This window comes from Canis lupus, chromosome X, assembly GCF_003254725.2.
Source record: "Canis lupus dingo isolate Sandy chromosome X, ASM325472v2, whole genome shotgun sequence".
Classification (NCBI taxonomy): Eukaryota; Metazoa; Chordata; class Mammalia; order Carnivora; family Canidae; genus Canis; species Canis lupus.
The window spans coordinates 36,090,788-36,116,237 of record NC_064281.1 but is presented as its reverse complement, the minus strand read 5'-3'; the positions used below and the strand labels follow the sequence as shown (position 1 = coordinate 36,116,237).

Below are 25,450 nucleotides of genomic sequence, written 5' to 3'. Positions count from 1 at the left end.
TAGAGCATTGATCTTAGATTTGGATCCAGGCAGTGTGACTTCAGAGCTGCCATCAGAATCTGATTTATTGTGTTGGGTAAGGTGACCAAGTATCCCCAGTGACCAAAAACATATCTTACTTATATACCTTTTGGCAGTCTTCAATCTGGAAACGTATTAGCTGCTGCCAACTCCTTGTTGTAGATGTGCCTTTTCCCCTCTGTAACTGATAAGTAGTCAGAGGCTCATATTTTGAGACTCTGTGAATGTACTGTTTCCCTTTCACTCCATTGATTTCAACATTCATTGATGATCCTTGCCTAAATCAGTTCTTACATTGATGGACACATCTTGGTAGTATTTTTGATGGATGCAGATATATGAGATTTAAAGCCATCACTTGAAGGCATCACTCTAAATAAGTCTTGGTGTTGAGATAATTCTCAAATTGTGCTGTCTGTAGCCTAACTTCTAATACTATAATGTTTTCTCTTCTTCCCTGTCCTCCATCAAAAACCAGCCTCAAGTGTATTGTTTTAATAAACTGACAAATAAAACATTGAGGCCAAGAAACGTAAGTTCTCTGGAGTACCATACCTCCAGAAATACCTGGTTAAGAAAATTGGAAAAAAGAAACCATAGGTAAAAATGTTTGCACACAAGTCTGTAACTCATTTCTTTGGCAATGCTTTGGCCAGCAGAGGGCAATGTATTACCAGCCCTAGGTAAGCCTCTCTTGCAATTAAAGGCTGAAGCATAAGCTGCCCATGTTGCTCTGTTTTCCAGCTAGAAACTTAAAACAATCTACAAGTTTAGTTTTTTTAAGTTCTAACAGAATGATGAACCTTGTCATTTTACTAGCTGAAAAACGCTTTAAACGTGATAGAATAAAAGTAATTGTATGGACAAGGATTTCTGTCCTTAAGAAGAAAACCCATTACTACTCATCTGCCTTTAATAGGATATGTCCTTTGGGTACTTTTTTCTTTTGTACCAGTGATTATCATAAGAGTTGCCTTTGTAAAACACTCACAACCTCACAATTACAATCATCCTCACAGTAAAAAGAAAGTCTGACATTTCAGTATGTGAAAGTTGTCATCATATCTTCTGGTTTTACTTGACTTTGTTTTTAATCACAGCAATTCATGGACATAGTTTTAAAAGTCAAAGAATACTGAAAGGCTTATAGTGAAAACATGTCTATTAACAAATGTAATCTAAGGCATATTTCACCTAAAGAAGAAAAATATAAGAGAAGTCACTGTTCTTCACCCCTATAGTCCTTCCTTCTATCGGCTTAACAAACTCTGCAGATGCTTTAAGAAACCCCCTAACCAGTTGCCTTCTTATTGGTTCTCTCCATCAGGTGGGAGCATATGCTTGTTTTTATCTCTGAGAACACATGATTTGTTACTAAATCTTCGATAACCCTGCCACTCCCCATTCTGCAGTGGTTTGGAAAATAGATATATCTCTCTCTTCCTCACACACACACTTTCAAGTAAAATAATTCAAGGCATTGTCTCTTTTGTTAATGAAATGACTTACCGTATTCAATGTTGCCTTTTTAGAAATAGTACACACACTTTTTGTTTATATTTTATATGCATCGTTTATCTACTGCTGCGTATTAAACCACCCCCAGACTTGGTGGCTTATGACAACAAGCATTTATTCACTCTCAATTCTGCAATTTGTTCTGGGCTCAGCTGGGTAGTTCTTCTGTCATTCTCACCTGGGGTCATTCTGCAGCTATGTAGCTTCTTAGTAGCTGAGACTGGATGGTCCAAGATGGCCTTACTCTTGTGTCTGGACCCTCAGCTGGGATGGTTGTGCAGGCTGAATGTCTCTCTCCATGTGATCCTTCTAATGGTTTTATTTATAATGTCATGGTCTCAGGGTTCCAAGAGGGCAAATCTGGAAGCTGCAAGGGTTCTTAAGGTTTTGCTCAGATGTCCTACAATGTCCACCACATTTTATTGGTCAAAGCAAGTTGCAGTACCTGCCCAGATTCAAGAGGTGGGCAAAAGACTCCACCTCTAAATGGGAGGAGCTGCAGATAATTTTAATCTACCATCTTTAATCTACCATATCTTCTAATATGCTTGTAATGATAATGTTTTAACTAGATTTTTATATTTTTCCCTGAAAGTGCATTTGCATTGGTTCTTTCCTTGAGGGCTAATTTAGTATGTGTAACTCAGAGTCCATGGCTTCTTGGACAGTATTTCAAAAAGAAGAGTTGAGGTTACTTTGCAGAGAGGTGCCCCCTGTGTGTCCCACTTGGGTCTTGGAGCTGTCATTTTGTTTTGATTATTTCTTATAAAGTGCATCAAAAGTATCATGAATCCATGCTGTTTCTTTTGTACTTCTTATCCTCTATTAATACCCTTTCCCTTTCCATTCTGTTTCCAGAATATTAATGTAGCCTTTCAGTAAAACTGGAAGGAAAGTCTATTTCTGCTAGTTTGATCCTGAAAGCTGGATAAATTCATTGATCTCTCCAATACTAATGCCTAAAAAGATGTGGAAAGACAATTAGTCTAGATTACCCCTTTGGTAACACCCACCCTCCCCCAATACCATGCTGGTTTGTACTCACTACTCAATATTTCCTTATTTTCAGGATCATAAATGGAAACTATCAGAGCATGAGACCCACATTTACTTACTTAGCTGATTCCTCTCACTAGTTGCCACATATATTTGGACCTCTGTAATCGGTCCCCAACACGAGCTGACCGGTGTGTTCCAGTGTTTTTCAAGACTCCCTGGCCACAAAGGGGAACTGAATATGAACATGCATGCAAACCTCATCAGTTCCGTTTGCAACCAGCTGAAAGTTGTTTTTCATATAGGGGAAACAATGTTTTTCTTTTGAGTATAAACAATTGCCAGTATTTCTGCTTCTATTAGATCAGGGGACACACAAGAGAAGACAACACTAAATTGTGAGAAAGGCAGCTTAAAGTAGGAAAACAGCAAAAATTCAATTGAGGAAGAGAAAGAGGTACTGCTGTGTACAGGAAAGGAACAAAGCAGAGATGAGGGATTGGGGTACTAGAAAGTCTTAGTAAGTAATAGAGGCAGGAACTGTATAAAGGAAATGTCTGTAACGGGAAAGGGCCTGTAGTAGCATTGCCAGCAGTATTAACGGAAGCCATTAAAATCTCTTGGCCCAAAAGTTTGCCATTGGATAAAATTTGAAAATAAAACCCATTAGAGTGATGACCATTCCCACCAGAGCTCATGCTGCTACTGAACCAGGGTTTATAGCGAAGGTGCCTTGTCTCCATTTCAGAATGTGATGTGGTGACCCATTTGGCCACTCTGATTACCGAACAAAATGAAGAGTCAATAAGAAAACAAAGAAACCTAAGCACCTAATAGAAATGTCACAGAGTTCCTAGAATCCATCAACTTATTTTAGATCTAGTTTAAATAATCTCTTAGCAATAAAAAATGCCCATTATGTGCTGAGCAAGAGACATAGGTCAAATTTACTACAAAAGAAGATTGAGAGAAACTGCTTGGGGACCACTGACCATACATCAAGCAGCCTCATGCGCGCGCGCGCACACACACACACTCACACACACACACAAGCATGAGCAGCCCTGAGGGCATTACTGTATTAGCATATGATAGCACAACAGGATCACAGGTGGCCCCCACTTGCCAGTCATTGAGGCAATGAATGTTCTGCAAGACCCAAAATTTCTATTAATGAAATCTAAAGAACATCTGATCCAAAATCTGTTAAATGCTTGAAATACTTTGATACCTTCCCAGCCTGCTGGGCATCCATACTATATCGAAATTAACAAATAACTCTCTGCGTTCTATTTCATTTGAGATTTGTAATTATTAGAAAACCCTCTCTTACTATCTGGTAAAACATGCTGCTTTCACCTTCACCCATCCTCTTTCAGTTTATTCTCTGAAGCTACACACAGGTTTTTGCTATAATGTCTTTTCCTTTGGTCTTCTGTTCTAAGGCTACATAATCTCATTCTCTCAGCTCTTTTTCTGGTATCCTGCAAGGTGCCTTCACTGTCCTCTTCTATTTGTTCAACTTTCAGAGCGTGTTTCTGATGAGCACATGATTGGTCTATTACCGCACTTGTCCTGGACAGTGCTGTTATTCATGAAAGCTGAAGTTAAATGACCCTTTGTGAGTTACACCCCACCCCCACCCCCACCTCATTTGTTCCAGATCAGCGTCCACTGTATATCTTTCTAGTTCCAATATTCACCTTCAGTTTCTGGCCATTCCATTTTATATATTTTCCCTTACCATTGGAGTACTTGGATAACATATATTGAATCCTTCTTCCTGTCCAGGTACTCATTCATTAACTCATTTAGTCCTCACAGCAATACCATGAGTTAGGTACTCCTTATTTTCTCAGTGGAAGAAAGCAAGCTTGTCCGAGGTTACATCGTAAGTGGTAGAGTCAGAAATTGAACTTGGGCAGTCTGACTGTGATGTGCAAGACTGCAAGAGGCGCCCTTCTAACCTGGCTGTTACGCTCACTTTCAGTTCTGTTATTTAATGATGTTTAATGTCTTTAGGCCAGACAGACTTTTTGGATCCATCCCTGCCATAATCCCAGCTTATGGCCTTACTGATGGTAATACTGCTCCATTGCTCAAGACTCTTCTCCTGGACTGTGTCTAAATGGTCACTACAAACATCTTCCTATGTTAATACATTTAACAGGTCACCTCATGGCCCAGGAGGCTTTCTGTACCTTCAAGCATATCTGTACTCAGATATTTGAATTGTGTAGTTTAACTCAAAAAACATTTCTGTGTTCTCAGGGAATGTCTCATCTGGACTCCATTTATGACTAAAATGCCAAGCTAATCATAATTTTTGTCTGCAAATACTTTAGTGTAGTATTAGAGAGCTGTATATCAAAAGGCCACGGTTTATCTAGATTTCTTATTAGAAAGTTTCTTTTAAAGCGGAAGAGAAAACGTCTTAACTTTAGTCGTGGTATGGTGTCTGGCAAAAGAAACCATAAGCAAAGGAAAAGGCAAGACCCACGCTGAGAGAAGTGATTAACAACCCAGATAAACAACAAAAGATTAGTATCCAGAATGTGTAAAGAACTATTTCAACAATTTGAAAGAAATGAGTAAAAGAGAAGCAACTAATTAAGGGGGCAAGGAGAAGAGGCACAGATATGAACAGACCATTTACCCAAGAAGAAATCTGAATGGAGGAACAAAAAACAAAACATGAATGGATGCTCCATTTCAATTGTAATCAAGGAAACACAAATAAAAACCACAGGGAAGAAGGGCATCTGGGTAGTTCAGCAGTTGAGCATCTGCCTTTGGCTCAGGGCGTTGATCCCTATGATCCCCGGGATCCTGGGATCAAGTTCTGCATCAGGTTCCCTATAGGGAGCCTGCTTCTCCCTTTGCCTATGTCTCTGCCTCTCTCTGTGTGTCTTTCATGAATAAATAAATAATTATCTAAAAGAAAAAAACCACAGGGAGATGCCATTTACACCTACCAGATGGGCAAAAGTTCGTAAATATGATAAAACCAAGTATTGCCAAACAATTCATGTCTTACTAGACTCATGTCTCAACTCCTGTCTCTCACTAGTGGGAGAGGTATATAAATTGGTAAAATCACTTTGGAAAGCAGTTTGTCACAACAGAGGTAAATTGTGGATGCACATACCCATTACAAGCAAGCATTTCTCCTTCTAGGTGTCAGCCATAGAGAAATTCCACACATGTGCATGGGGCATACAAGAGACCATGGTTTCTAATAGTGAAAAAGTGGAAACCACCTAAGGGCCCACTGTCAGGTGAAATGGAGAATTGAGCTATTGTTCGTTCCCACAGTAAAACACTGTGTATCAGTGCAATGAATCAATGAGACCTACACTATCAATATAAACAAATTGAGTGAAAAAGTAACAAAAGGATGTAGTAATAAGATATTCTTTGTGTCCATTTTAAAAACAAAAACTAGTGCATATTGTTATATGTACCTGTGTTATAAAAGTATAAAAATGCACATCAGAATTATATGTACTAACTTCAGGAAAGAAGATACCTCAGAAGGAGCTTTAGTGAAGCTAGCTTTGGGGGTTATGTCTGGATGCAAGAGAACAATTAAGCAAATAGCGCCAAGTGTTAACATCTATGCAGTTTGGGTGATGAGTGCTTGCTGCTTTCTCTGTGGTGTTTTCCCCCGTTATTGGATGTTTGAAATGTATTAGAATTTTTTTAAAAATTATACGTGGAATGACCCAAGCAGAGTAAAACTGCAATAGTTAACTGTTGGTCCTACAAAAACTGTATGACTTACTAAAGCAAAAGAGATTCTGTGCATCGTCCATACCTGTATTCAAACCATAATTAGAATCTTTTTTCCAGATCTCATCTTAGGATGGTTATTTATGCATTTCCTTGACCAGAAGCAAAATTAATAAGGATGAGGTGCTCTAAAACCTAATTTTCCCCCATTCATTTTGTATGCTTTTGTACTAGATTACGATCCATGTTTCATGCAGAGCTTTCCCAGAGTGTGCAAATGTGCCACAGCTAGAAAACCAGTCTTCTAAGATTTTGGCTTTTTGACCTCACAGAATTTGGATGAGTGATAAGCAGAATTTTTTGCCTCAAGTGCATATTATTGCCAATTTATGGGGTTTTTTTTTTAAGACATTTCTGTAGTTAACCATTATGCTTGGGCAGAAGGAAATGAAAACAAAAAGCATGATCTTAGCAGAGACAATGTCTATGGAGTCAAAGTCTACTGACTCGCATCCCCTCCTATGTAAAAGGCAATTTTATTTAGAACTGCTGTAATGTAGATTAAATGATGATAATGTGTGTTTAGCATCTAGCAGCTAAAGGGCACATAAATATCTCTGACTTTGCTTCTCATTTTCTTGCATGTGAACTTGAAAGGGGGGAAATAAGAAGCATACCAGAAGTTTAGGAGAAACCTAGCACTTCCTTTCCAGCTCTGAGTCTTTTGTTACCACCACCCACCCAACCCTCCAGTCTTCTAACAAACCAGACTGAACCGAGGAACTGCAACAGCCACATACTGGTGTGTGCGCTCAACAGGGCCACATAGCTATGAAAAAAGACGTTGCCTCAGCCAACGTGAGAGCGTGCATTAGTTTCTATCTCATCTGAGTTGACAGAATTCAGGTTATATTCTGAGTTTCGAAAACTTTCTTCTGATGAAAAAATAGAAGTTTCTTTGCAAGTTATGACGTCTATTGGCACCTGACCTAAAAGGCTCTCCTAGTAGATGTCACATCTGTTGTGAATATCTTTCCCACCTTGTGCTTTTGCATTTATGTTTGTGGTTTTTGACCAAAAAAAAATAAGCTATGCATTTTCCCAATAGTTATTTCTATTGTTTTATTAATAGAAGGTTCTTGCCCATCCACAGAGGAGTTAGTCACCTATCTTTAAGTCTTTTCATGGTTCCATTATTTACACTTAACAATCTAATCCACTTTATAATGTTTTGTGTGTGCCATGAGGTGAGGCTATAAGCTAGCTTTTGATTAAGAAGCACCACACTCTTTATTAATCCATCCCTTCCTTCCCCCATGCTTTTCATGATGTCTCTTTTATTTGCAGTGGTTCTTTCTCAGGAAAGAAAGTGTATCACAGTCACTCAGGAAACCTCAAAAATCCACTTAACTCCACTTTGCAAGATTCTAGCACATTTTGAGTAACAGAATCTTAGGTTTCCCTCTGATTGTTCCTGCCCCTGCTCTTTTGAGAACCGTTAATTATGTCACATAATCTTCTGGATCACGGAGGGTCTGCTTAGAGATGTGTATTCTCTTCTACTGATAAACTTATCCTTGCATCTGCTGCACAATGTCCTCCTTATTGAAAGATAAGAATATATTTTAATATCTGGTAAAATAAGTTCCCATTCTTATTTCAAAAACCTAAAAAATTGCCTGTTAACATGTTTCTCCAAAATCCAGGGGGCCTGTTGGGAGAACTCTGTTTCATGCTGTTTTTTCCTTGTGGGTAACTTTTAGTAAGGCTGTGCTTCAAAGAGTTGTAATTATATTAGTTCTACTTTTATATCAGCAGGACTGAACAATCCATTTTTTAAAAAAGTTAAAAATAAAACCTTCTGACCTTCAACAAAATTTCCTTTTTCTATTGACCTGATCTTAGAAATTCAACCGTCATCAAACCCAGCTCTGCACAGAATACTTTTCCAAATGAACAATAGCACTCAGCATTAGGTCCCAGTCTGGCAGCCAGGCAGTTAATTTTGCCCTTGTTTACTTTTGCATATGTGAGATGCTATTTGGAAACTTGTTCTGAGTATCTTTTACAAGGTGAGGATATGTATATACTTGGGAATTTCCTTTTTCTGCATGCTTCTAAATGTTGGGTTGGGGGAGGTAGGGACAAGTGTTTCCTGCTTGCAAACAAGAAATAAACGCTGTATATAATAAATAGCCTTAAATTTAGTTAAGTCAGTAGCATGTTAAGAATTTACAAACATTCGCAGGATTCAGGTTACTCTAAGACATGTTATTAGTAAAACTTCTATCAGTAAACAAAATCCATCATAGGCTTACGCTGATTGACTTATCAAAATTTATTTTATCACAAATATCATACCAAGAATTAACCCAGTGTACCTTTTAATTTTTTTAAAAGAATGCCATTGTGTGGGGAGCCTGGGTGGCTCAGTCAGTTAAGTGTCTGACTCTTGATTTCTGCTCAGATCGTGATCTTAGGGTCCTGGGACCTGCCAGTATCAGGTTCCTCAGTCAGCGGGGAGTCTGCTTGAAGATTCTTTGCCTCTCTCTCTCTCTGCCCCTCCCCCTGCTTATGTGCTCTTGTTCTCTCTCAAAATAAATAAGTCTTAAAAAAATAGTAAGAATACCATTGTGCTGGGCTTTATAGGGATCATCTAATATAAATAATGAGACAGCTTCTAGAACTATCAGTGTATATTTTTTAATGTTCCATAAAACTAATAATAATAATAATGTAATTTAATTATTCAAACTGTATGTTTATAGAAGAGATATGTAGAGATATAAAATGCTTACCAGTAATGTAAAAAAAAATCTTTGTAACTTTGAGAACTTAAGGGAAAATCAGTATCGTCATATTTTATGACCATACAACTAGAAATGCTAAATTTCAGTTTGGTGGTATTTGCTAACATTGTCAGAGCAAAGTAATAGAAGTTTTTTCTGAGCTGCTAATTTTTCTGCAAATTTCCATTTTTCTTCTCAAATGTTTCTTGTTTTTTTAGTATAATTCTGCTTCGACCTGTTCTTTTTTTTTATTTTTATTTTTATTTATGATAGTCACACAGAGAGAGAGAGAGAGGCAGAGACATAGGCAGAGGGAGAAGCAGGCTCCATGCACCGGGAGCCCGACGTGGGATTCGATCCCAGGTCTCCAAGATCGCGCCCTGGGCCAAAGGCAGGCGCTAAACCGCTGCACCACCCAGGGATCCCTCAACCTGTTCTTTATTCAATCGTATGCATTCAATCATATGCACTTACTGAAATAGAGCTGTGCACTAATTGTATAAAAGCCAAATCTCGTTAAAATAAATTCAGCCCAACAAAATTCTTCATACTCTCTAACTTTGATTCCCCAGCCAATTGCCCACCTGAAGTTTGAAGAATTATTCTAACTATAAGAAATTCTCCTATTCTGTGACAAACTTATGAATGCATCCTTGGACTTCTCATAACAAATTTTACGTATTTACTCAGTGGCATTCTGGTCCTGTGACAAAAAAAAAACTGAATAAATGCTGGACAAACTTCTAAGAATGGTTGCCTTAATGACATCTCCTGTTTACAATTGTATGATGTTCTATGCAGCTATATCAAGATACATTGACTAGGAAAAAAATACACCCACTTTTTCAATTCTATTAGGCATACCCCCCCCATCTCATGCATCTGCTCATTCGTTCATTCATTCAGTTATTCAACAGATACCTGTTAGTCGCCTGTGTGCCTCGCAATGCACTAAGCTCCCAAGAGCCCTTGCCAAATAAGAGCCCTTTCTTTTAGAGCTTACTCTCCAATTAATTTTGAGCATGCATGAAAACTTCAGAATTTTCTCCCTTTAATTTTAATCTGTAAGTTGTCTTTGTTAGTATGAAATATTCCAAACACTCAGGAATATACCAAAAATAATAGAACAAATACCCAAGTACTATCACATAGGTTAACAGACATTAACATTTTGCCATGTTTGCTTCAAATCTCTCCAGCTATAACCATTAACTTTAAGTTGGGATGTTATGCTGTGTATATTATGCACATTTTGTACTTGTATTGCATATCTATATGGTACTTTATATGTTTTGTATTTTACATAAATGATTTCACATGGTGTGTACCCTTTTGCAGTTGGATTTGGGAGGGTTGATTTCTATTCAACATTGTTTTTTATAATTTTCCATGTTGATGCATGCAGGTATAATTCATTTCATTGAAGCACTGTGTAATACTCTATTTTGTGAATAAGCCACAATTTATTTCTCCATTCCTTTGCTGATGCATAGTCAAATTGTTTCCACTTGGTTTCTTATATATGTGTGTGAGTGGTTCTGTCGGGTGTATGCCCAGTAGCAGACTTGGCAGATCCTAAGAGTGTGCCTATTTTCAATTTTACTCTGTCAAAGTGTGGTCCAAGATGGCAGAGTCATTTACAAATCTGTTTTAAGTAAGGTGTGGGTTCAAGTCTTGTTGGTAGGTTATCATTCCTTAGCTTGTCTGTTGTTAGATTTTACTGTGTAGTGTTTAAATTCTTATTATTTGATCAGTGATAGATAATGGATGATTTTATTTTTAATTAGAATTTTATTATTTCATCTGTTAATAATGGTTTAGGCATAAATGAATAAGGTAGCAAATTATACAGGCTTTTTAAATGACAAAGAACATACATTTTCTAACATTTTTGTCAGTCTGCCAATCATTTAACTTAATTTTATTTTTATTTTTTTAAGATTTTATTTATTTACTCATGAGAAACACAGAGAGGCAAAGATGTAGGCAGAGGGAGAAGCAGGCTTCCTGTGGGGAGCCCGATGTGGGACTCAATCCCTAAACTGGGATCACACCCTGAGCCAAAGACAGACACTCAACCGCTCAGCTACCCAGGCATCCCCCTAACTTACTTTTAAACATACCTTTAATTAGTATTAAGTGCTTGATTTTGAGTAACTATGTTAGTGGTTTGAGAAACCATGACATTTTAATTATTCTGTTGTTAAAACCATAAATTTCATGTAACTTTATAATCTATGTTAAGAGTATTAGTTTAACAGCATGTTTTGAAAAGATTTTACATACAGATTTAAAATCTAGTGATGAGTATGAACTTTTCTTTTCCTTGAAAGATTTTACAACTAAGCAAATGAAATATCACAAATAAGCAAAGAGCTTTGAGCAGATCTGAGCTTTGCAAATGCTAGAGCTTTGTTTCATAAATTTTAGTTCTTTAAGGTATTAAGAGGTTATATTTTCTCATTCTTTTTAATGTGTTTACCTCAAGTGCTTTAAGAAGTAGGCTGAATTTTAGCTGCAACAGATGTATCATGCAGGGAATATCCTGGTTTAAATTCTGAAGTACTTTCACTTCTGCTTGCTTCCCCTTGAAATCGTCTAGAAAGAAGTTGGCACATTATTTTGCGGATGTTACTGGACATCAGGAAATACATGACTGGATCTAAGCAGCTATTGAAAGATGAGAAAACCAACATGATCTCGTTGGTTTTGTGAATGATTTCCTTCCAATAGCAAGAAGACCCATTTAGCTGTGAAGAAATATAGACAAATCGGAAGGCATGATAGGGAACAAAACATACAGTAAAAATGATAAGTACGATAAAGGAATTCCGGGCTGTTTTGGCATATTTACCAGAGTTGGGAAATTTTGACCTCCTTTTGGAAATCCTCAGTAGATTCTTGCCGATCTTAATATATGAAAGGATTATTAGAAAGAAAATTAGCCAAAACATTACCACAAGGGCATAGTTAAAAATTGCTTCTCCTTTGGCATTACGCTTCTCTCTATAATGGAAACACATTGTGGAATCATGATCTCTTCTCTTAGGGGTTAAAATAATCATAATTAAAAATACACCAAGAGCAACTATCCATACTATACAGCAAACGTAAATGCTTTGTTTAGTTGTTGTTGTCCTCCGTTGTTGTATAGACCGATTAATTTTTATGTAGCGATCCAAACTGATGAATCCAAGCAAAATAATGCTAATGTACATGTTCATATAAAATAGTGTTCCCACAACCTTACAAAGGATCACACCAAGTGTCCACTGGTTCCCATTAATGTGATACATTATTCGGAAAGGCAGGCAGAAGATCAGTAAGAGATCTGCAATGGCTACATTCAGAAGGTAAATCTGTATGGAATTTCTTTTGCGGTGGATACCCAGAAATACGTAGAGGGCAATTATGTTTCCAATTAGTCCCACGATGAAAATGACAGAGTAGGATATTGTTAGCATGCTAGAGAGTAGTTTCTCATCCATGGAACAGTTATTTCCTGGGACATGACTGCTTTGGTTAGCCATTACGATCACTTCCTGGGAGGAGTAAGGCCAGCTGTGGGCTGAAGTGGTCGCCGTTGTTACATGTGACTTCTCATTGTCCGGTGTAGGCGTCAAAAAGTGGAGGTGCTAAGTGGCATGTTCCTTGTGTGTAGCTTTTATGTCTTCAGATTTTTCCTACAACAGAATTGCACCACTGAGTCATTTGCTATTTTAGTAACAGTCACTTTAACTCAAAGCTCAAATAATAAATTATTTTTAGATGTGAGGAACGTTGAGTATCTACACTAGGTATGTAGCAGCATTACGGTCTCATAAAACAAGCAGTAAATGTAGTAGAGTCTTCGGGAATGTCCTGCTCTAACCTTTCCTATGGCTATGGTATACGTTCAAGGTTTGTTTTATTTAACCTTCCCTGGGGAGTTTGTAATGGGAATAGAGATGGAGGTCAAGAGAAATGACAGCTCCCATTGTTCAAAGATAAGGGTCTATTTACCTAAAGGTAGTTACAGCCATGAGTGAGTTGGGCCCACTGCTGACCCCTGCCCAGCTCCATGCCTTGACGCCTTCCCTTGTAAATGGTATTCATTCCTTTTGACTAAGAAAGGGTGTTACACAGTATAGGACAGATAAACTGTGGCAGTCTTCCATTCCAGGGTGAGAATAAAGGAAAAAGTCCTCAATTTCTTCTTTTACAACCTAAGACCAAGTTGGTTATATTAAAAATCATTTGCCTACAGGACAGGCTGACCAAAAGAGCAGAGCACATTAGGCAGATTCTTGTAACCCTGCAACCGGAGAGTGTAAAGTAGCCAAGCAAGCAAGTTGGGCGGCAATGTCCGCCAATTAGGCCAGGCAGTCTCCTGACCTAGAAACGTACAGTGATAATGTAGATGGAAAACAGGATGTGCATTCCAGGATTTTGAAATAACTAACTGCAGTTTACTATGCCCTGAGTTAGGTAACTTGCAACTGTTGCTAGAACCTTGTCAGAGACAGTGTATGAACTACACTTGTTTGTGGCAGCAGAGAATGTTAACAATGCTACCTGTTCTTGGCCCTTTCCTGGGCATTGACTACTATGAAGAACTCAGTCTGAGAGGCCATAATAAGGAGCTAGAAGACACGAAGAGAGAGTTCCAGGAGGCCTTATCCCTTTCCTTTCTTAGTGACTGCCCCATTTCTCTATAGCAGCCTCTTGGCAGATGTAACATAAAGATGTTCAGAGCAAGGTTACCAGAACCAGACTAACTAACTCTGTGACCTTGATTCAACCAATTAATCTTTTCTAAGTCTCATTTTTCTTACCTATAGAAATGTAAAATGTGTATGAAGAACTTAACCCTAGCACATAAAAGTACTCCATGAAAATTGGCATTTAAAAAAACACCTTTGGACTAATCTCATTGTAGTAAATTTTCTACGCCTGGCTAAATACTACATGGAAAATGAAGGTGAACAAGACCAAGATCCTGCTCTCAGTAAACCTTTTTGTAGGCATGTGCATTCAAATTCTGAATGCTATGAGGTAAAGTGGGATTTGAATTACAGTAACTTCTTGATGTCACATGCTATGCAGAAAAAAACATTTGGAAGAACGTAGCCTTTCTTGAAATCCTATCTCTAATTTGATAGAGAAGAAATCATGTCATGGAGGGTAAAATTCCAGTTTAAAATGTTGTCAAAGAGAGAAAATTGATTCCAGGGAAAAGGAACCTACTCATGAAGAGGAAGTTATGTAATCCCTGATAAGAGCCTGTCACCAGAGCTCAGGTCCATGGAGAGAGGGAGGCAGGAGGCAAGTCTAGTCTCTATCCTGTGTCTCAACTGCAGGAAGAGTGATGTTCGCAACATTTATAGAAACTTACAGGCATGTCTTTGGTGCTTTGAGATTCTAGAAGGAAAGGGCCATCGAGGAAGAATGGCAAGCTGCCAAAAAATTAAGCTGGTAAATGCGATCTGGATTACCAGGAAGAGGAAAAGAGTGCCTGAAGGAGGGATTAGCTTCCTGTGGTTACGTGGAGAGTTTGCAGAAGCTCAGGTGGAAACCTCTCATAGCCACCAGTGAAAGGGCACTTGATGGCAAGTGACATGATTTTGAGAGCTCAGATAGCTGAAATGACTGTAAGAACTCCTCTGTAAGCAGTTCTTTTTTTTTTCCCTTCTCCCATGCTGCATTTTTAAACTCCGTTAGGATTAGGAACCTCATCTTTTTTGTTTACCTCTGTACCAAGTGCTCAGCCCAATAAATATTATTGAATGAAAGAGGGAATTTAGTAGAAAAGTATAGGTGAAGTTCTCCAAGTGGATCTCAAAATCAGTTGTTCAAGAACAGGAGGGGCTTTAGCACATTAAGAAACGAAATTGCAATTGACCATCGTTGCTGTGTTGGCAGCCTGTTGTGGCTGCAGCAAAAACTAACCCCATTCTTTGGTTGAAGTCATAGACAGGGAGTTTCTTAAGTGAAAACCGCTACTACTAATCTGAAGGGTGTTACTGCCTGCCCCAAGCCAGCAGAACCTCATCTGGAATGCAGTGTTTCATCCCAACAGCACACTTGAAAACTGCCACAGAACAAATGGGGGAGAAAAGCCCAATTCATGTCATAGGAGTGAGCTGAAGGAAACAGGCACCTTACCCTGGTGATGGGAAAGCTTTGCAAAGCCACAGAGAAAAGGATTGCACCTTGTGATCTGTGTTTTCAGAAAGCAGAACAAGGACTAATGAGTAGAACTGCAGAGACAGATGTTGCCTCCAATTAAGGAAATGCTGTTTTAGAATGAAACAGTCTATCTTGGGAGGCAGTGGGGGTCTTACTACCAGAGATCTCAAGACTGACACTGGTTGGGTCATTTGTAGAAGAGACACTCGGCGGCTCTCAATCTGGGCTACATATTAGAATCCCTTTGAGGGCTTTTTAAGGATACCAGTGCCTGGCGCCAACCCCAGATATTCTGATTTAATTGGTCTGGAATGGGCTCCAGGCAATGGCTTCCTTCAAAAAGTCCTCAGGGGATTCTAATGTGCAGCCAGTAGTGAACCCTTGAGCTAGATGGCTGGACCATTAACTAATATTTATTTAGGAGTTGCTGTGCACCAGGCAGTGGGTTAAGCACATTTATATTACTTCATTTGCCTAATCTTTATAGTAACCTTGTGATGTATTACAAAAGACCGTAATGTGGGGATCCTTGGGTGGCTCAGTGGTTTAGTGCCTGCCTTCCCCCCAGAGTGTGATCCTAGAGTCCTGGGATCGAGTCCCATGTCGGGCTCCTTGTATGGAGCCTGCTTCTCCCTCTGCCTGTGTCTCTGCCTCTGTGTGTGTGTGTGTCTCTCATGAAAAAATAAATAAAATCTTTAAAAGAAAAAAAAGACGTAATGAGAGATGAAAAGGTTGTGAACTTTACCTAGGACCACACAGCTCTTAAATGGCAGTACCCAAGCTGGGGCTCAGATCTGACTAGCTTTTAGGGTCCATGATCCTTTTCGCTAAACCTCACTCCTCCTAATCACATAGGATCAGCATTTCCTTTTTTAATGCTGAGTTCTGTCAGCAGTATTTGGACATGATTCCTTTAATATTATCTGCATTAGCAATTTTTTAAAAGACTTTATTTTTAAGTAATCTCTACATCCAACATGGGGCTCAAACTCACAACTTCCAGAATAAGAGTCACATACTCTACTGACTGAGCCAGCCAATTGTCCCTCACACTAGTAATTTTAAGAAGAGATTATACTTTCTAGTTTTTCTTCTTTGGAAAAGGTATTAATCTTTTCATTTGCTCTGTCCATTTTTAGTAAGTTAAGAATTGACAGAATCATAAATTATTCATCAGAACATTCAACACATCTCCCAGAACATATCTTTTCAAACGTCTAGGCCTGCAAGCCATCATCAAGATATTTCTAGAAAGCTGTTAGAACAAAGCATATATCCTGAAACCATTTGCCCCAGCTCTAATCTTCCAATAAAATAAATTAATAATAGTTGGACAGGGTTGCCAATAAACCTTTCCGGTTTTGCTTTATTTGTAAGCTTAAAGAAAATAAGGCAAAAGCAATGCATTTGTTTAAATAGTAATAGTGCCTATCACTTAGAGCTGTGTATTAGATGGCTGGTGTCCAGTCATTTACTAACGAATTAACAGATTAGATTCTGTTTTACACTTAATGGCTGATTTTCACCTCCATTACACCGTGTCAATCTCTCCCTGTTCTTAAGGCCATTTATTGATGTATTAAAAACGACTCATTTGATTTGTTAACACTGGCCAATGAGGACAAGAAACAAACCACTGGTGTTCATGTAGTGGACTAATTTCCCCATGGCTATTACTTGTGACTTGTGTACTATATTGAAGTGGTCACAATGGTTTTCTGATAGTAGATGGAAAAAGGGTTTTTTTAAGGTTGTTACTTGACAAATCCTGAAGTTTGTCCCCTGTGTGAGTGCTGCATCGTACCCAGCACCATCACCCCGCTGGCCAGTGGTTTTCAACTGGCTCATGATGGAACTTCTGTACTAGAGGGCAGCACCCAGCAGATTCCACTGTGGCCTCCAAAGAGCAAAAGCTTTGTAAATGGCACTCTGGGTATGTTTGTGAAAACATCACATTGCTATGTTAAAATACATACCTACTTGGCAGTGGTAGCAACCTTTCCCTGTAGTTTGATTTGGTAGCAGCTGAATCATTCAGGCCATGCTTCAAAAATTGCATTAATTGCTGCATACAGAATAAAAATTGCAAGCATGTTACTGTGGAAATCATACTATTAGTAGTATATTAGGTTTTGTTATAAACTTAACTGTCTAAAAACAACACATTTTAGAAAATTTCAGCTGAATTAACTCACATGTATTTTGCTTTTTCTTTTCTCTAATATTCACCTTATTTACTTCTGAAACACCAAACTTAACATTTATTTCATCTGGCAATTATCATAAAATAATCACAATATAATAAAGTATAGCCAGTGCAAATAGGGAGACAACAAAACAATAAAGTTAACAAGTGATCATTTATAATACATTGGAGATAAAATTTGTTGCGCATGACAATAACTTCTCATGAGTTCAAGTGGTTCTCCAAGTCTTTATGGCAATACACAAAGGACAGTATAAGCAATGTGACAGTATTGGTAGTATGAGCTTCAGTACCCACAGTGTCTTCAAGTAACTAAGAAGACAGCCTCATTTTAAGTCAAATCAAGGCAGAGGTGTCATTCAAGCAGTTTACTCAAGGCTCTAAAAAGCAAAGCACTAGTCAATTGAAGCAGGTTTCACTTTTAGTATACAGATCATCACATTTTAACCGAAATAATGGGTCATTTATATAGTTGAAATCAAGGAGTACTCACAGGTCAGGCTCTCATGCAGTAAAAGCAGAACACTAAGCTTCCCTAAACACAGAGACTTGTCTTTCTGTGTCAGCTGGGCTCCTCCATCCGGTCGTGGTACAATTGGTTGAGGTCGTTTTTTTTTTGTTTTTTTTTTTTTTAATTTGCATGTAGTAATAAGGTTGGGGGTTTTTTCCCTTTTCTTTCTTTTTCAATATGCTGTTCCTCTGATTCCTTGTGAAAATGGTAAAAAGCCTACCAGCATGCAACCACTTTATGTGTAAGCTCAGTCAACACTTCATAAAATTATTTTTATCTTTCCTATGAATACCTTTCACCTTGACAATCATAGGAAGTCTTCCCTTATACCCCCGAATAAAGAAGTTTTACGAATTCTAAGCATAATTATGCATTTTCTATTTTTGCCTAAGAAATGATGCATAGTAAGCACTGAATATCTATTTCCTTCATGATTCATTTTAAAAATTAAGTTATTCACATAAAATAGCATTCCTGTATTGAATGTACTAACATCAGTAATGAATTATTTTATTCCTTAGTTTTTTAAGCTTTATTTGATCTGTGCATTATTTTAGTAGACTTTCATGTATTCCTTTAAGACCTTGGATTTATTTTCTAAAACAGTGTTACAATCTTAGGACTAGATGAGATCTGTGATGGTATTCTCCCCTTTTTGTCACTACGATAAATTCTCCCAAGTAAATTGAAATCTCTGTTTTTAAAGATAATAATAAAGGAATTCTACAGTTTTTATTTTGGTCCCAGTCCAGTATTTAATGACTGTCCATCTATGTATCTGCTGGCTCTGCAATTTCATGGCATTTCCCTTTTTTCATTGTCATCTGAAACGAAAGATTAGTTTTTATTCTCCCCATATAATCGTTACCCTGCAGCTTTGTTTACACTAAATAATATTTAACTCACTGGGCTTTATCTAACATTTTATTTCTGGATACATTCACTCTTTTAAATGCATATTCTCCAGGGCTTTTTTGTTGTTGTTATGAATATTACACATGGGACAGAATATTTTAAAATTGCTAGGATGAAAATATGTCATAGCTCTTACTTCCCCTTTGAACCCCTGAGAAGGAAGAGAATTACCGTGTTGGTCTGGCAGGAATTTTGTGTGTGTGTGGTAAACAACAACAAAAACAACCACACAATATTAAACTTGCTATCTTAATTATTTTAAAACAGTTCAGGAGTGTTAAATATATATATATTGTTGTGCAGCAGATCTCTGGAACTTTTTCATCACCCAAAACTGAAACTCTGTTGGCAGTTACCTTTCTACTTTATGTGACTTGGCTATTGTAGATAATTCATTTGAGTGGAATCATACTGCATCTGTCCTTTTCTGACTGGCTTTTTTCGTTTAGCATAATATCCTCAAGATTCACCCATATTCTAGCATATGACAGAACTTCCTTCTTTTTAAGGCTGCATAATGTTTCATTGTATGTGTATATATCACATTTTCTTTATTTATCTGTCAGTGGACATTTGAGTTACTTCCACCTCTTGGCTGTTGTGAATAATAATGTGATAAACATGGCTGTGCAAATGTATTTTTTTGTGATCCTGGCAGAATTTTTTGTAGAACTAATTAGGTATGTATTAGCATTCTATTTCACTAAATCTAATATAAATATTTTTATATTGTACTAGCTGTTTTTCCACACCCTAGCCTCTGTTTTTTCTTTCTTTTTAAGATTTTATTTATTTATTCATGAGAGACACAGAAAGAGAGAGAGGCAGAGATACAGGCAGAGAGAGAAGCAGGCTCCATGCAGGGAGCCCGATGTGAGACTTGATCCTGGGACTCCAGGATCATGCCCTGGGCAGAAGGCTGGCACTTAACCACTGAGCCACCCAGGCATCCCAGTTTTCAAAATAACCAATTCTGTTTTAATCTTCAGTGCCCTGGTGGCCCTACTATGACCAGATTTGAGTATACATGCAGTCCCCAACTTACAGTGGTTCAACTTAGGATTTTTTGACTTTGCAGTGGCAGAAAAGCAATATGCATTCAGTAGAAACTGCAGTTCAAATTTTGATCTCTTCCCAGGCAAGGAATATGTGGCATGGTCCTCTGTCATGTTGCTGGGCAGTAGCTCCCAATCAGTTTCACCATCATGAGAGTCAATAACTGATACACTTATAACCATTCTTTTTTTTTTTTTTTTTTTTTTTTTTTTTTTTTTTTTTTTTTTTTTTTTTTTTAGATTACAATCCACTCTATGTATTAACAGAATATGACACGAATGGTACATCCTGGGGGAAGCAGGGACCTCCTCCTAGTTCCATCACGAAAAGTCCCACCTCAATGGAACCATAACATGGCATAAAGAAAAAAAAAACCAACTACTCATTTTAGAAACAGATTTGGACATTTCTGGAGAAAATTATTTAAGCACTACATGGATTTCACCAAAAGAAAATGTGCTGTGTTTTTCAAGTTCAGAGAGCACCGATGCTAATGACCTGTCATAATATCCAGCATGGCAACAATATGTCGTTGCTGTTTTACAAAGAACAAACATGTATGGAAAGGACTATAACCCAGTATTTGATTGAATAACCAGAAGAAAACAAACAGACCAGCAGACTGCCTGGCTGGGGCTGGCGGACACAGCTTCACCACCAGAAAGCTATTGTCACCCCCATGGTATTTCCACTCAAAATTTAATAGACACTAATATTTCCAATGAACCTTAAGATTGCTCACAACCAAAGTGGTTGACCCTTTTATCTTTTAGCAGGATGGTCCTTAACCTCCATGTGTTTGAGGTCCTTCCAAACTTCTTGTTGTGATTTAGTTCTAATTTCAAGGCATTATGGTCCGAGAATATGCAGGGGACAATCCCAATCTTTTGGTATCGGTTCAGACCCGATTTGTGACCCAATATGTGGTCTATTCTGGAGAAAGTTCCATGTGCGCTTGAGAAGAATGTGTATTCAGTTGAGTTTGGATGTAAAGTTCAGTAGATATCTGTGAAATCCATCTGGTCCAGTGTATCATTTAAAGCTCTCGTTTCTTTGGAGATGTTGTGCTTAGAAGACCTATCGAGTATAGAAAGAGCTAGATTGAAGTCACCAAGTATAAGTGTATTATTATCTAAGTATTTCTTCACTTTGGTTAATAATTGATTTATATATTTGGCAGCTCCCACATTCGGAGCATATATATTGAGGATTGTTAAGTCCTCTTGTTGAATAGATCCTTTAAGTATGATATAGTGTCCCTCTTCATCTCTCACTACAGTCTTTGGGGTAAAAAACTAAAATTTACTTATAACCATTCTATACCCATTGCAGTCATTCTCTTTTTCACTTTGGGTGTAGTATCCAAAAAAATCACATGAGATATTTAGCACTTTATTATAAAATATGCTTTGTGTCAGATGAGTTTGCCCAACTGGAAGCTAATGTAAGTGTTCTGATCATGTTTAAGGTAGGCTAGGCTAAGCTATGAGATTCGGAAGGTTAGGTATAAATGCTTTTTCAACTTAGAGTACTTTCAATGTATGATGGATTTATCAGGACATGACCCCATTGCATATTGAGGAAGATCTATAATCTTTTTCTGGTTCTTCCTTAACATGAGCTTTTTCCTATTCATTCTAAGCTTTCTACTTTCTGTCTCTCTGTTCTTAGCTCATTCTTATGTATCCTTTTCCTACTTTATTGGTATCTTAGCTTGTTATATATAGAGATAGAAGTAGAAAAGCATAAATACATAGATACATTTGTCTGGCCCCATCCATTACTGATATCACCATCCTCTCTTTATCTAAATCCAACCCTGGTTAAATTCAGCTAACCACCTACTCCAGACCTGAACCCTACTGGCTGAAATAAGGACTACTAGGTACAAACACCCAGTCGTTTTGATTGTTCTCACTTTACATTCATGACCACAAACCTCAAGTGGGCCCTTGTGCTGCCAGCAGTCCTGCTCTATTTCCTTAGTCTGTTGGTTCTCAAAGCATGGCTTCCAGACCAGTAGCATCAACATCACTCAAGAACTTGTTAGAAATGCATGTTCTTGACCTCATGTCAAACCTTATGAATCAGAAACTCTGGGGGTGGAAGCCAGCAAACCTGTGTGATTCTGAGGCTGAAGTTTGAGAACCACTACCTTAGTCAAGTCATTCTTTGAAAATATTTCTTCACACTGTCACTCTTCTCAAGTTGCCAACAACCCCCTCTCCTTCCCCACTCCTGCCTGATGATCACTTTTATTTCAAAGTAAATAGAAAACAGAAGTACTCAGAAGAGAAGTTCCTCATATTCCTACATCCCCATCTGCTTGCATCTACAGGTGCTCCCATACCCTGCCTTCCTCACTATCAGTGAGGCCAACCCCCTCTCCCCACCTGCACACTATATTCCATCCCTTCTTCCTCCTGGGATCGTGTTTTCTTCTCCACAGGGTCTTTCCCATCAGCACACAATTGTCTCTCTCTCAAAGACAAAACAGGGATCCCTGGGTGGTGCAGCAGTTTGGCGCCTGCCTTTGGCCCAGGGTGCGATCCTGGAGACCCGGGATCAAATCCCATATCAGGCTCCCGGTGCATGGAGCCTGCTTCTCCCTCTGCCTGTGTCTCTGCCTCTCTCTCTCTCTGTAACTATCATAAGTAAATAAATAAAAATTAAAAAAAAAGACAAAACAAAAACAAAGCTCCTTGAAAATCTCTAGATACTGCTATGGAGTCCTCAATCATGTTTTTATGTGAAACTTTTGAATATTAATGTGTATTTTCTTATTTCCATAAAAGGTAACAAAACAATGGAAGGATAAGCCCAAAAATAATACAAATACTTAGGAAGGAGGAAGGAGAGATTAAGAGGAAAGAAAAGGTATAAAAGCTGGACCTCTCTAAATGGAATATGTTTACAGTTTCAACTTTGGAATTACGTACATTTTTTTAAGATTTTATTTATTTGAGACACAGAGTGTGCACATGAATACAGGGTGAGGAGCAGAGGGAGAGGGACAAACAGACTCCTTGCTGAGTGGGGAGCCCAATGTGGGGCTTGATCCCAAGACCCTGAAATCATGACCTGAGCCAAAGGCAGATGTTTAACTGACTGAGCCACCCAGGCACCCATATACATGTTTTATATAATCAAAACATCAAATCAAGTCAAAATCTAATTCAGACAAATAGGCCCCACTGGGTACCAAACTGAAAGCATAACCACAAGTAGAATTCTTTTAAGTGTCTTTAAATAGATTGAGTTTGGGGGCTGCTGGGTGGCTCAGTCAGTTAAGCGTCTGACCCTTGATTTCACCCTCAGGTCATGATCTCAGGATTGTGAGATGGAGCCCCGCATTGGGCTCCACACTCGGCATGGAGTCTGCTTGAGGATCTCTCCCTCTCCCTCATAATAATACCCAAAAAACCCTTTATTAATTACCGTTGGAGGTTGCCTAGCAACCAACTTACTATTCTGGAAATCATTCATAGCAGCTTTAGTCATAATATCCCAAAACTAGAAACAGCCCAAATGTCCCTCAATAGGAGAATGGACAAACTGAAGTATATTCATACAAGGGGATATTTACTCAGCAATAGAAGAAATGAACCACTGATCACAACAAAATGGATGAATCTCAGAAACATGCTGAGTGAGAGAAGCCTTACATAAAAGAGTACATACTCTATGGCTTTATGTATATGCAGTTGTAGTAAAAGCAAAACAAACTTGTGAAAAATATTAGACTAGTCATTTGCACTGGGGGTGTGGCAGCAGAGATTGAGTGGAAAGTGGGTGAGGGAGGTTTCTGAGATGATAACAGCTTGATTGGGATACAGGTTACATAGTTCTATTCAAGTTGGTAAAACTCACCAATGTTACTCTTAAGATTTGTGAATTTCACAGCATATAAATTTTACCTTAAACATAATTTTAAATATTAAACTCAAGGGGCACCTGGGTGGCTCAGTTGGATAAGTGTCCAACTCTTGATTTTGGCTCAGGTCATGATTTTAGGATTGTGAGATTGGGCCCCATATCAGGCTTCACACTTAGTATGGAGTCTGCTTAACATTCTCTGCCCTTCACTCTCCACCACATGCACTTGCTTGCTCTCTCTCTCTCCCTCAAAAAAAAATATTAAACTCTAATGACATGTGCTGAATTATAGTGAAAAGATGGACAGATGGTTGGATAGAGGGATGAATAGATATTTGATAAAGCAAATGTAGCAAAATGTTCATTATAGAATCTATGTGGTGAATATGTGGCTATTTATAGTTCTTAAAAGTTTTCTCTGTTTTTGATAGTCTTCATTACAAAATATCAGAGAAAACTTCCATTTTGGAAATCCTAATTATGGAACTGGGCAACATTGGCTGCTAAAATCATGAAAGAAAAGTCAGTGGTGAACTTTGTAACGATGGATCAGGGCAGACATTACCTGAACCCACTGACCAGTCCTGCCACTAAAAATAGGACAGCCAGACATTATGTTCTTTCTTATGTGTTACAAAAAAACCAAAGTATTAGTGAAAAAAAAACTAAAATTGAATGTGATTCTAATCATGCTTCTAGATCTAACTACCAATTTATAGAAAATACAGAAACATATTAAATGATACTATGTAGGTGCTGTTAGCCAAGTCCAGATTATAGAAGATTCTACAGGGGAAATTACCTAGTATCTTAACAAATCAATGGCAGGAACCTTTTCTAAAAAACTAAGAGGGGGATACAGTATAGAGTCAGAGAGATATAAGACCTATAACCATCAGATGCAATATATGGGCCTTAAATTAAATACCACTTTGAACTAACCAACTGTAAACACACACACACACACACACACACACACACACAACCCATCTTTGAGATAGGGAAAATTGAATGTAGATTGATATTAGATGATATTAAAGAATTATTCGTGTATTGAATGTGATAATATGGTTATTTTTTCAAGTCACCTGTTAGAAATACTGAACTAATAGCAGGTGAAATTATACTTGTTTTAAAAGACTTCAGCAACAAAAAATGGGATAGGTGAAGCAAGAAGGGCAGAATGTCAGTAACTGTTAAAGCTGGGAGATAGGGGGCACCTGCATGGCTCAATGGGTTAAGCATCTGCCTTCAGCTCAGGTCATGATCCCAGGATTCTGGGATCAAGCCCCACATTGGGCTCCCTGCTCAGTGGGGAGCCTGCTCCTCCCTCTCCCCCTGCCCCTCCCTGTTTGAGTGCATGCATGCTCGCTCTCTCTAGCTCACTCTCTCAAATAAATAAAATCTTTTTTAAAAAAAGCTGGGAGATAGGTACATGGAGGTTTAATAAAGTATTTTCTCTGATTGCAAATTCTAAAGTTTTTAAAAGGAAACTTCCTTTGCTTCTCATTCTCTTTTAGTTACATCCCATTCCCATTTCTCTATTCCTAATAAAGTTTTGAAAGATACTTGAATTTACTGTCTCCACACCATCTTTCCCATTTTTCTTGAACCTTGTCCAATAGAGATTTTTGTCTTTATCATCTCACCAAAACCCTTCTT

The 25,450-nt window shown here is 38.1% G+C and overlaps 2 protein-coding genes across 15 annotated transcripts in view; one reads left to right on the top strand and one right to left on the bottom strand.

The window, feature by feature from the left end:
- Window positions 1–25,450, top strand: part of CASK (calcium/calmodulin dependent serine protein kinase) — a 351,636-nt gene that overhangs the window by 191,189 nt on the left and 134,997 nt on the right. The gene's annotated exons all lie outside the window — the stretch shown is intronic.
- On the bottom strand, window positions 10,828–18,000 carry GPR34 (G protein-coupled receptor 34). 2 transcript variants are annotated; one of them, XR_004813201.2, is made up of 3 exons: window positions 17,924–17,997; window positions 17,201–17,289; window positions 10,828–12,739 (listed from the first exon to the last, which is right to left on the bottom strand). XR_004813201.2 is itself a non-coding variant. In XM_035712394.2 (3 exons), the coding sequence occupies exon 3, from the start codon at window positions 12,584–12,586 to the stop codon at window positions 11,549–11,551; it is 1,038 nt and encodes a 345-aa protein (XP_035568287.1). In that variant the 5' UTR covers window positions 12,587–12,739; window positions 17,205–17,289; window positions 17,924–18,000; the 3' UTR covers window positions 10,828–11,548. The 2 variants fall into 2 exon arrangements, 1 of the variants encoding a protein (XP_035568287.1); XM_035712394.2 differs by having other exon boundaries at window positions 17,205–17,289; window positions 17,924–18,000.

Excerpts from the sequence above, each read along its gene's own strand:
- GPR34 (XM_035712394.2), bottom strand. The coding sequence starts at position 12,586 with ATGGCTAACCAAAGCAGTCATGTCCCAGGAAATAACTGTTCCATGGAT.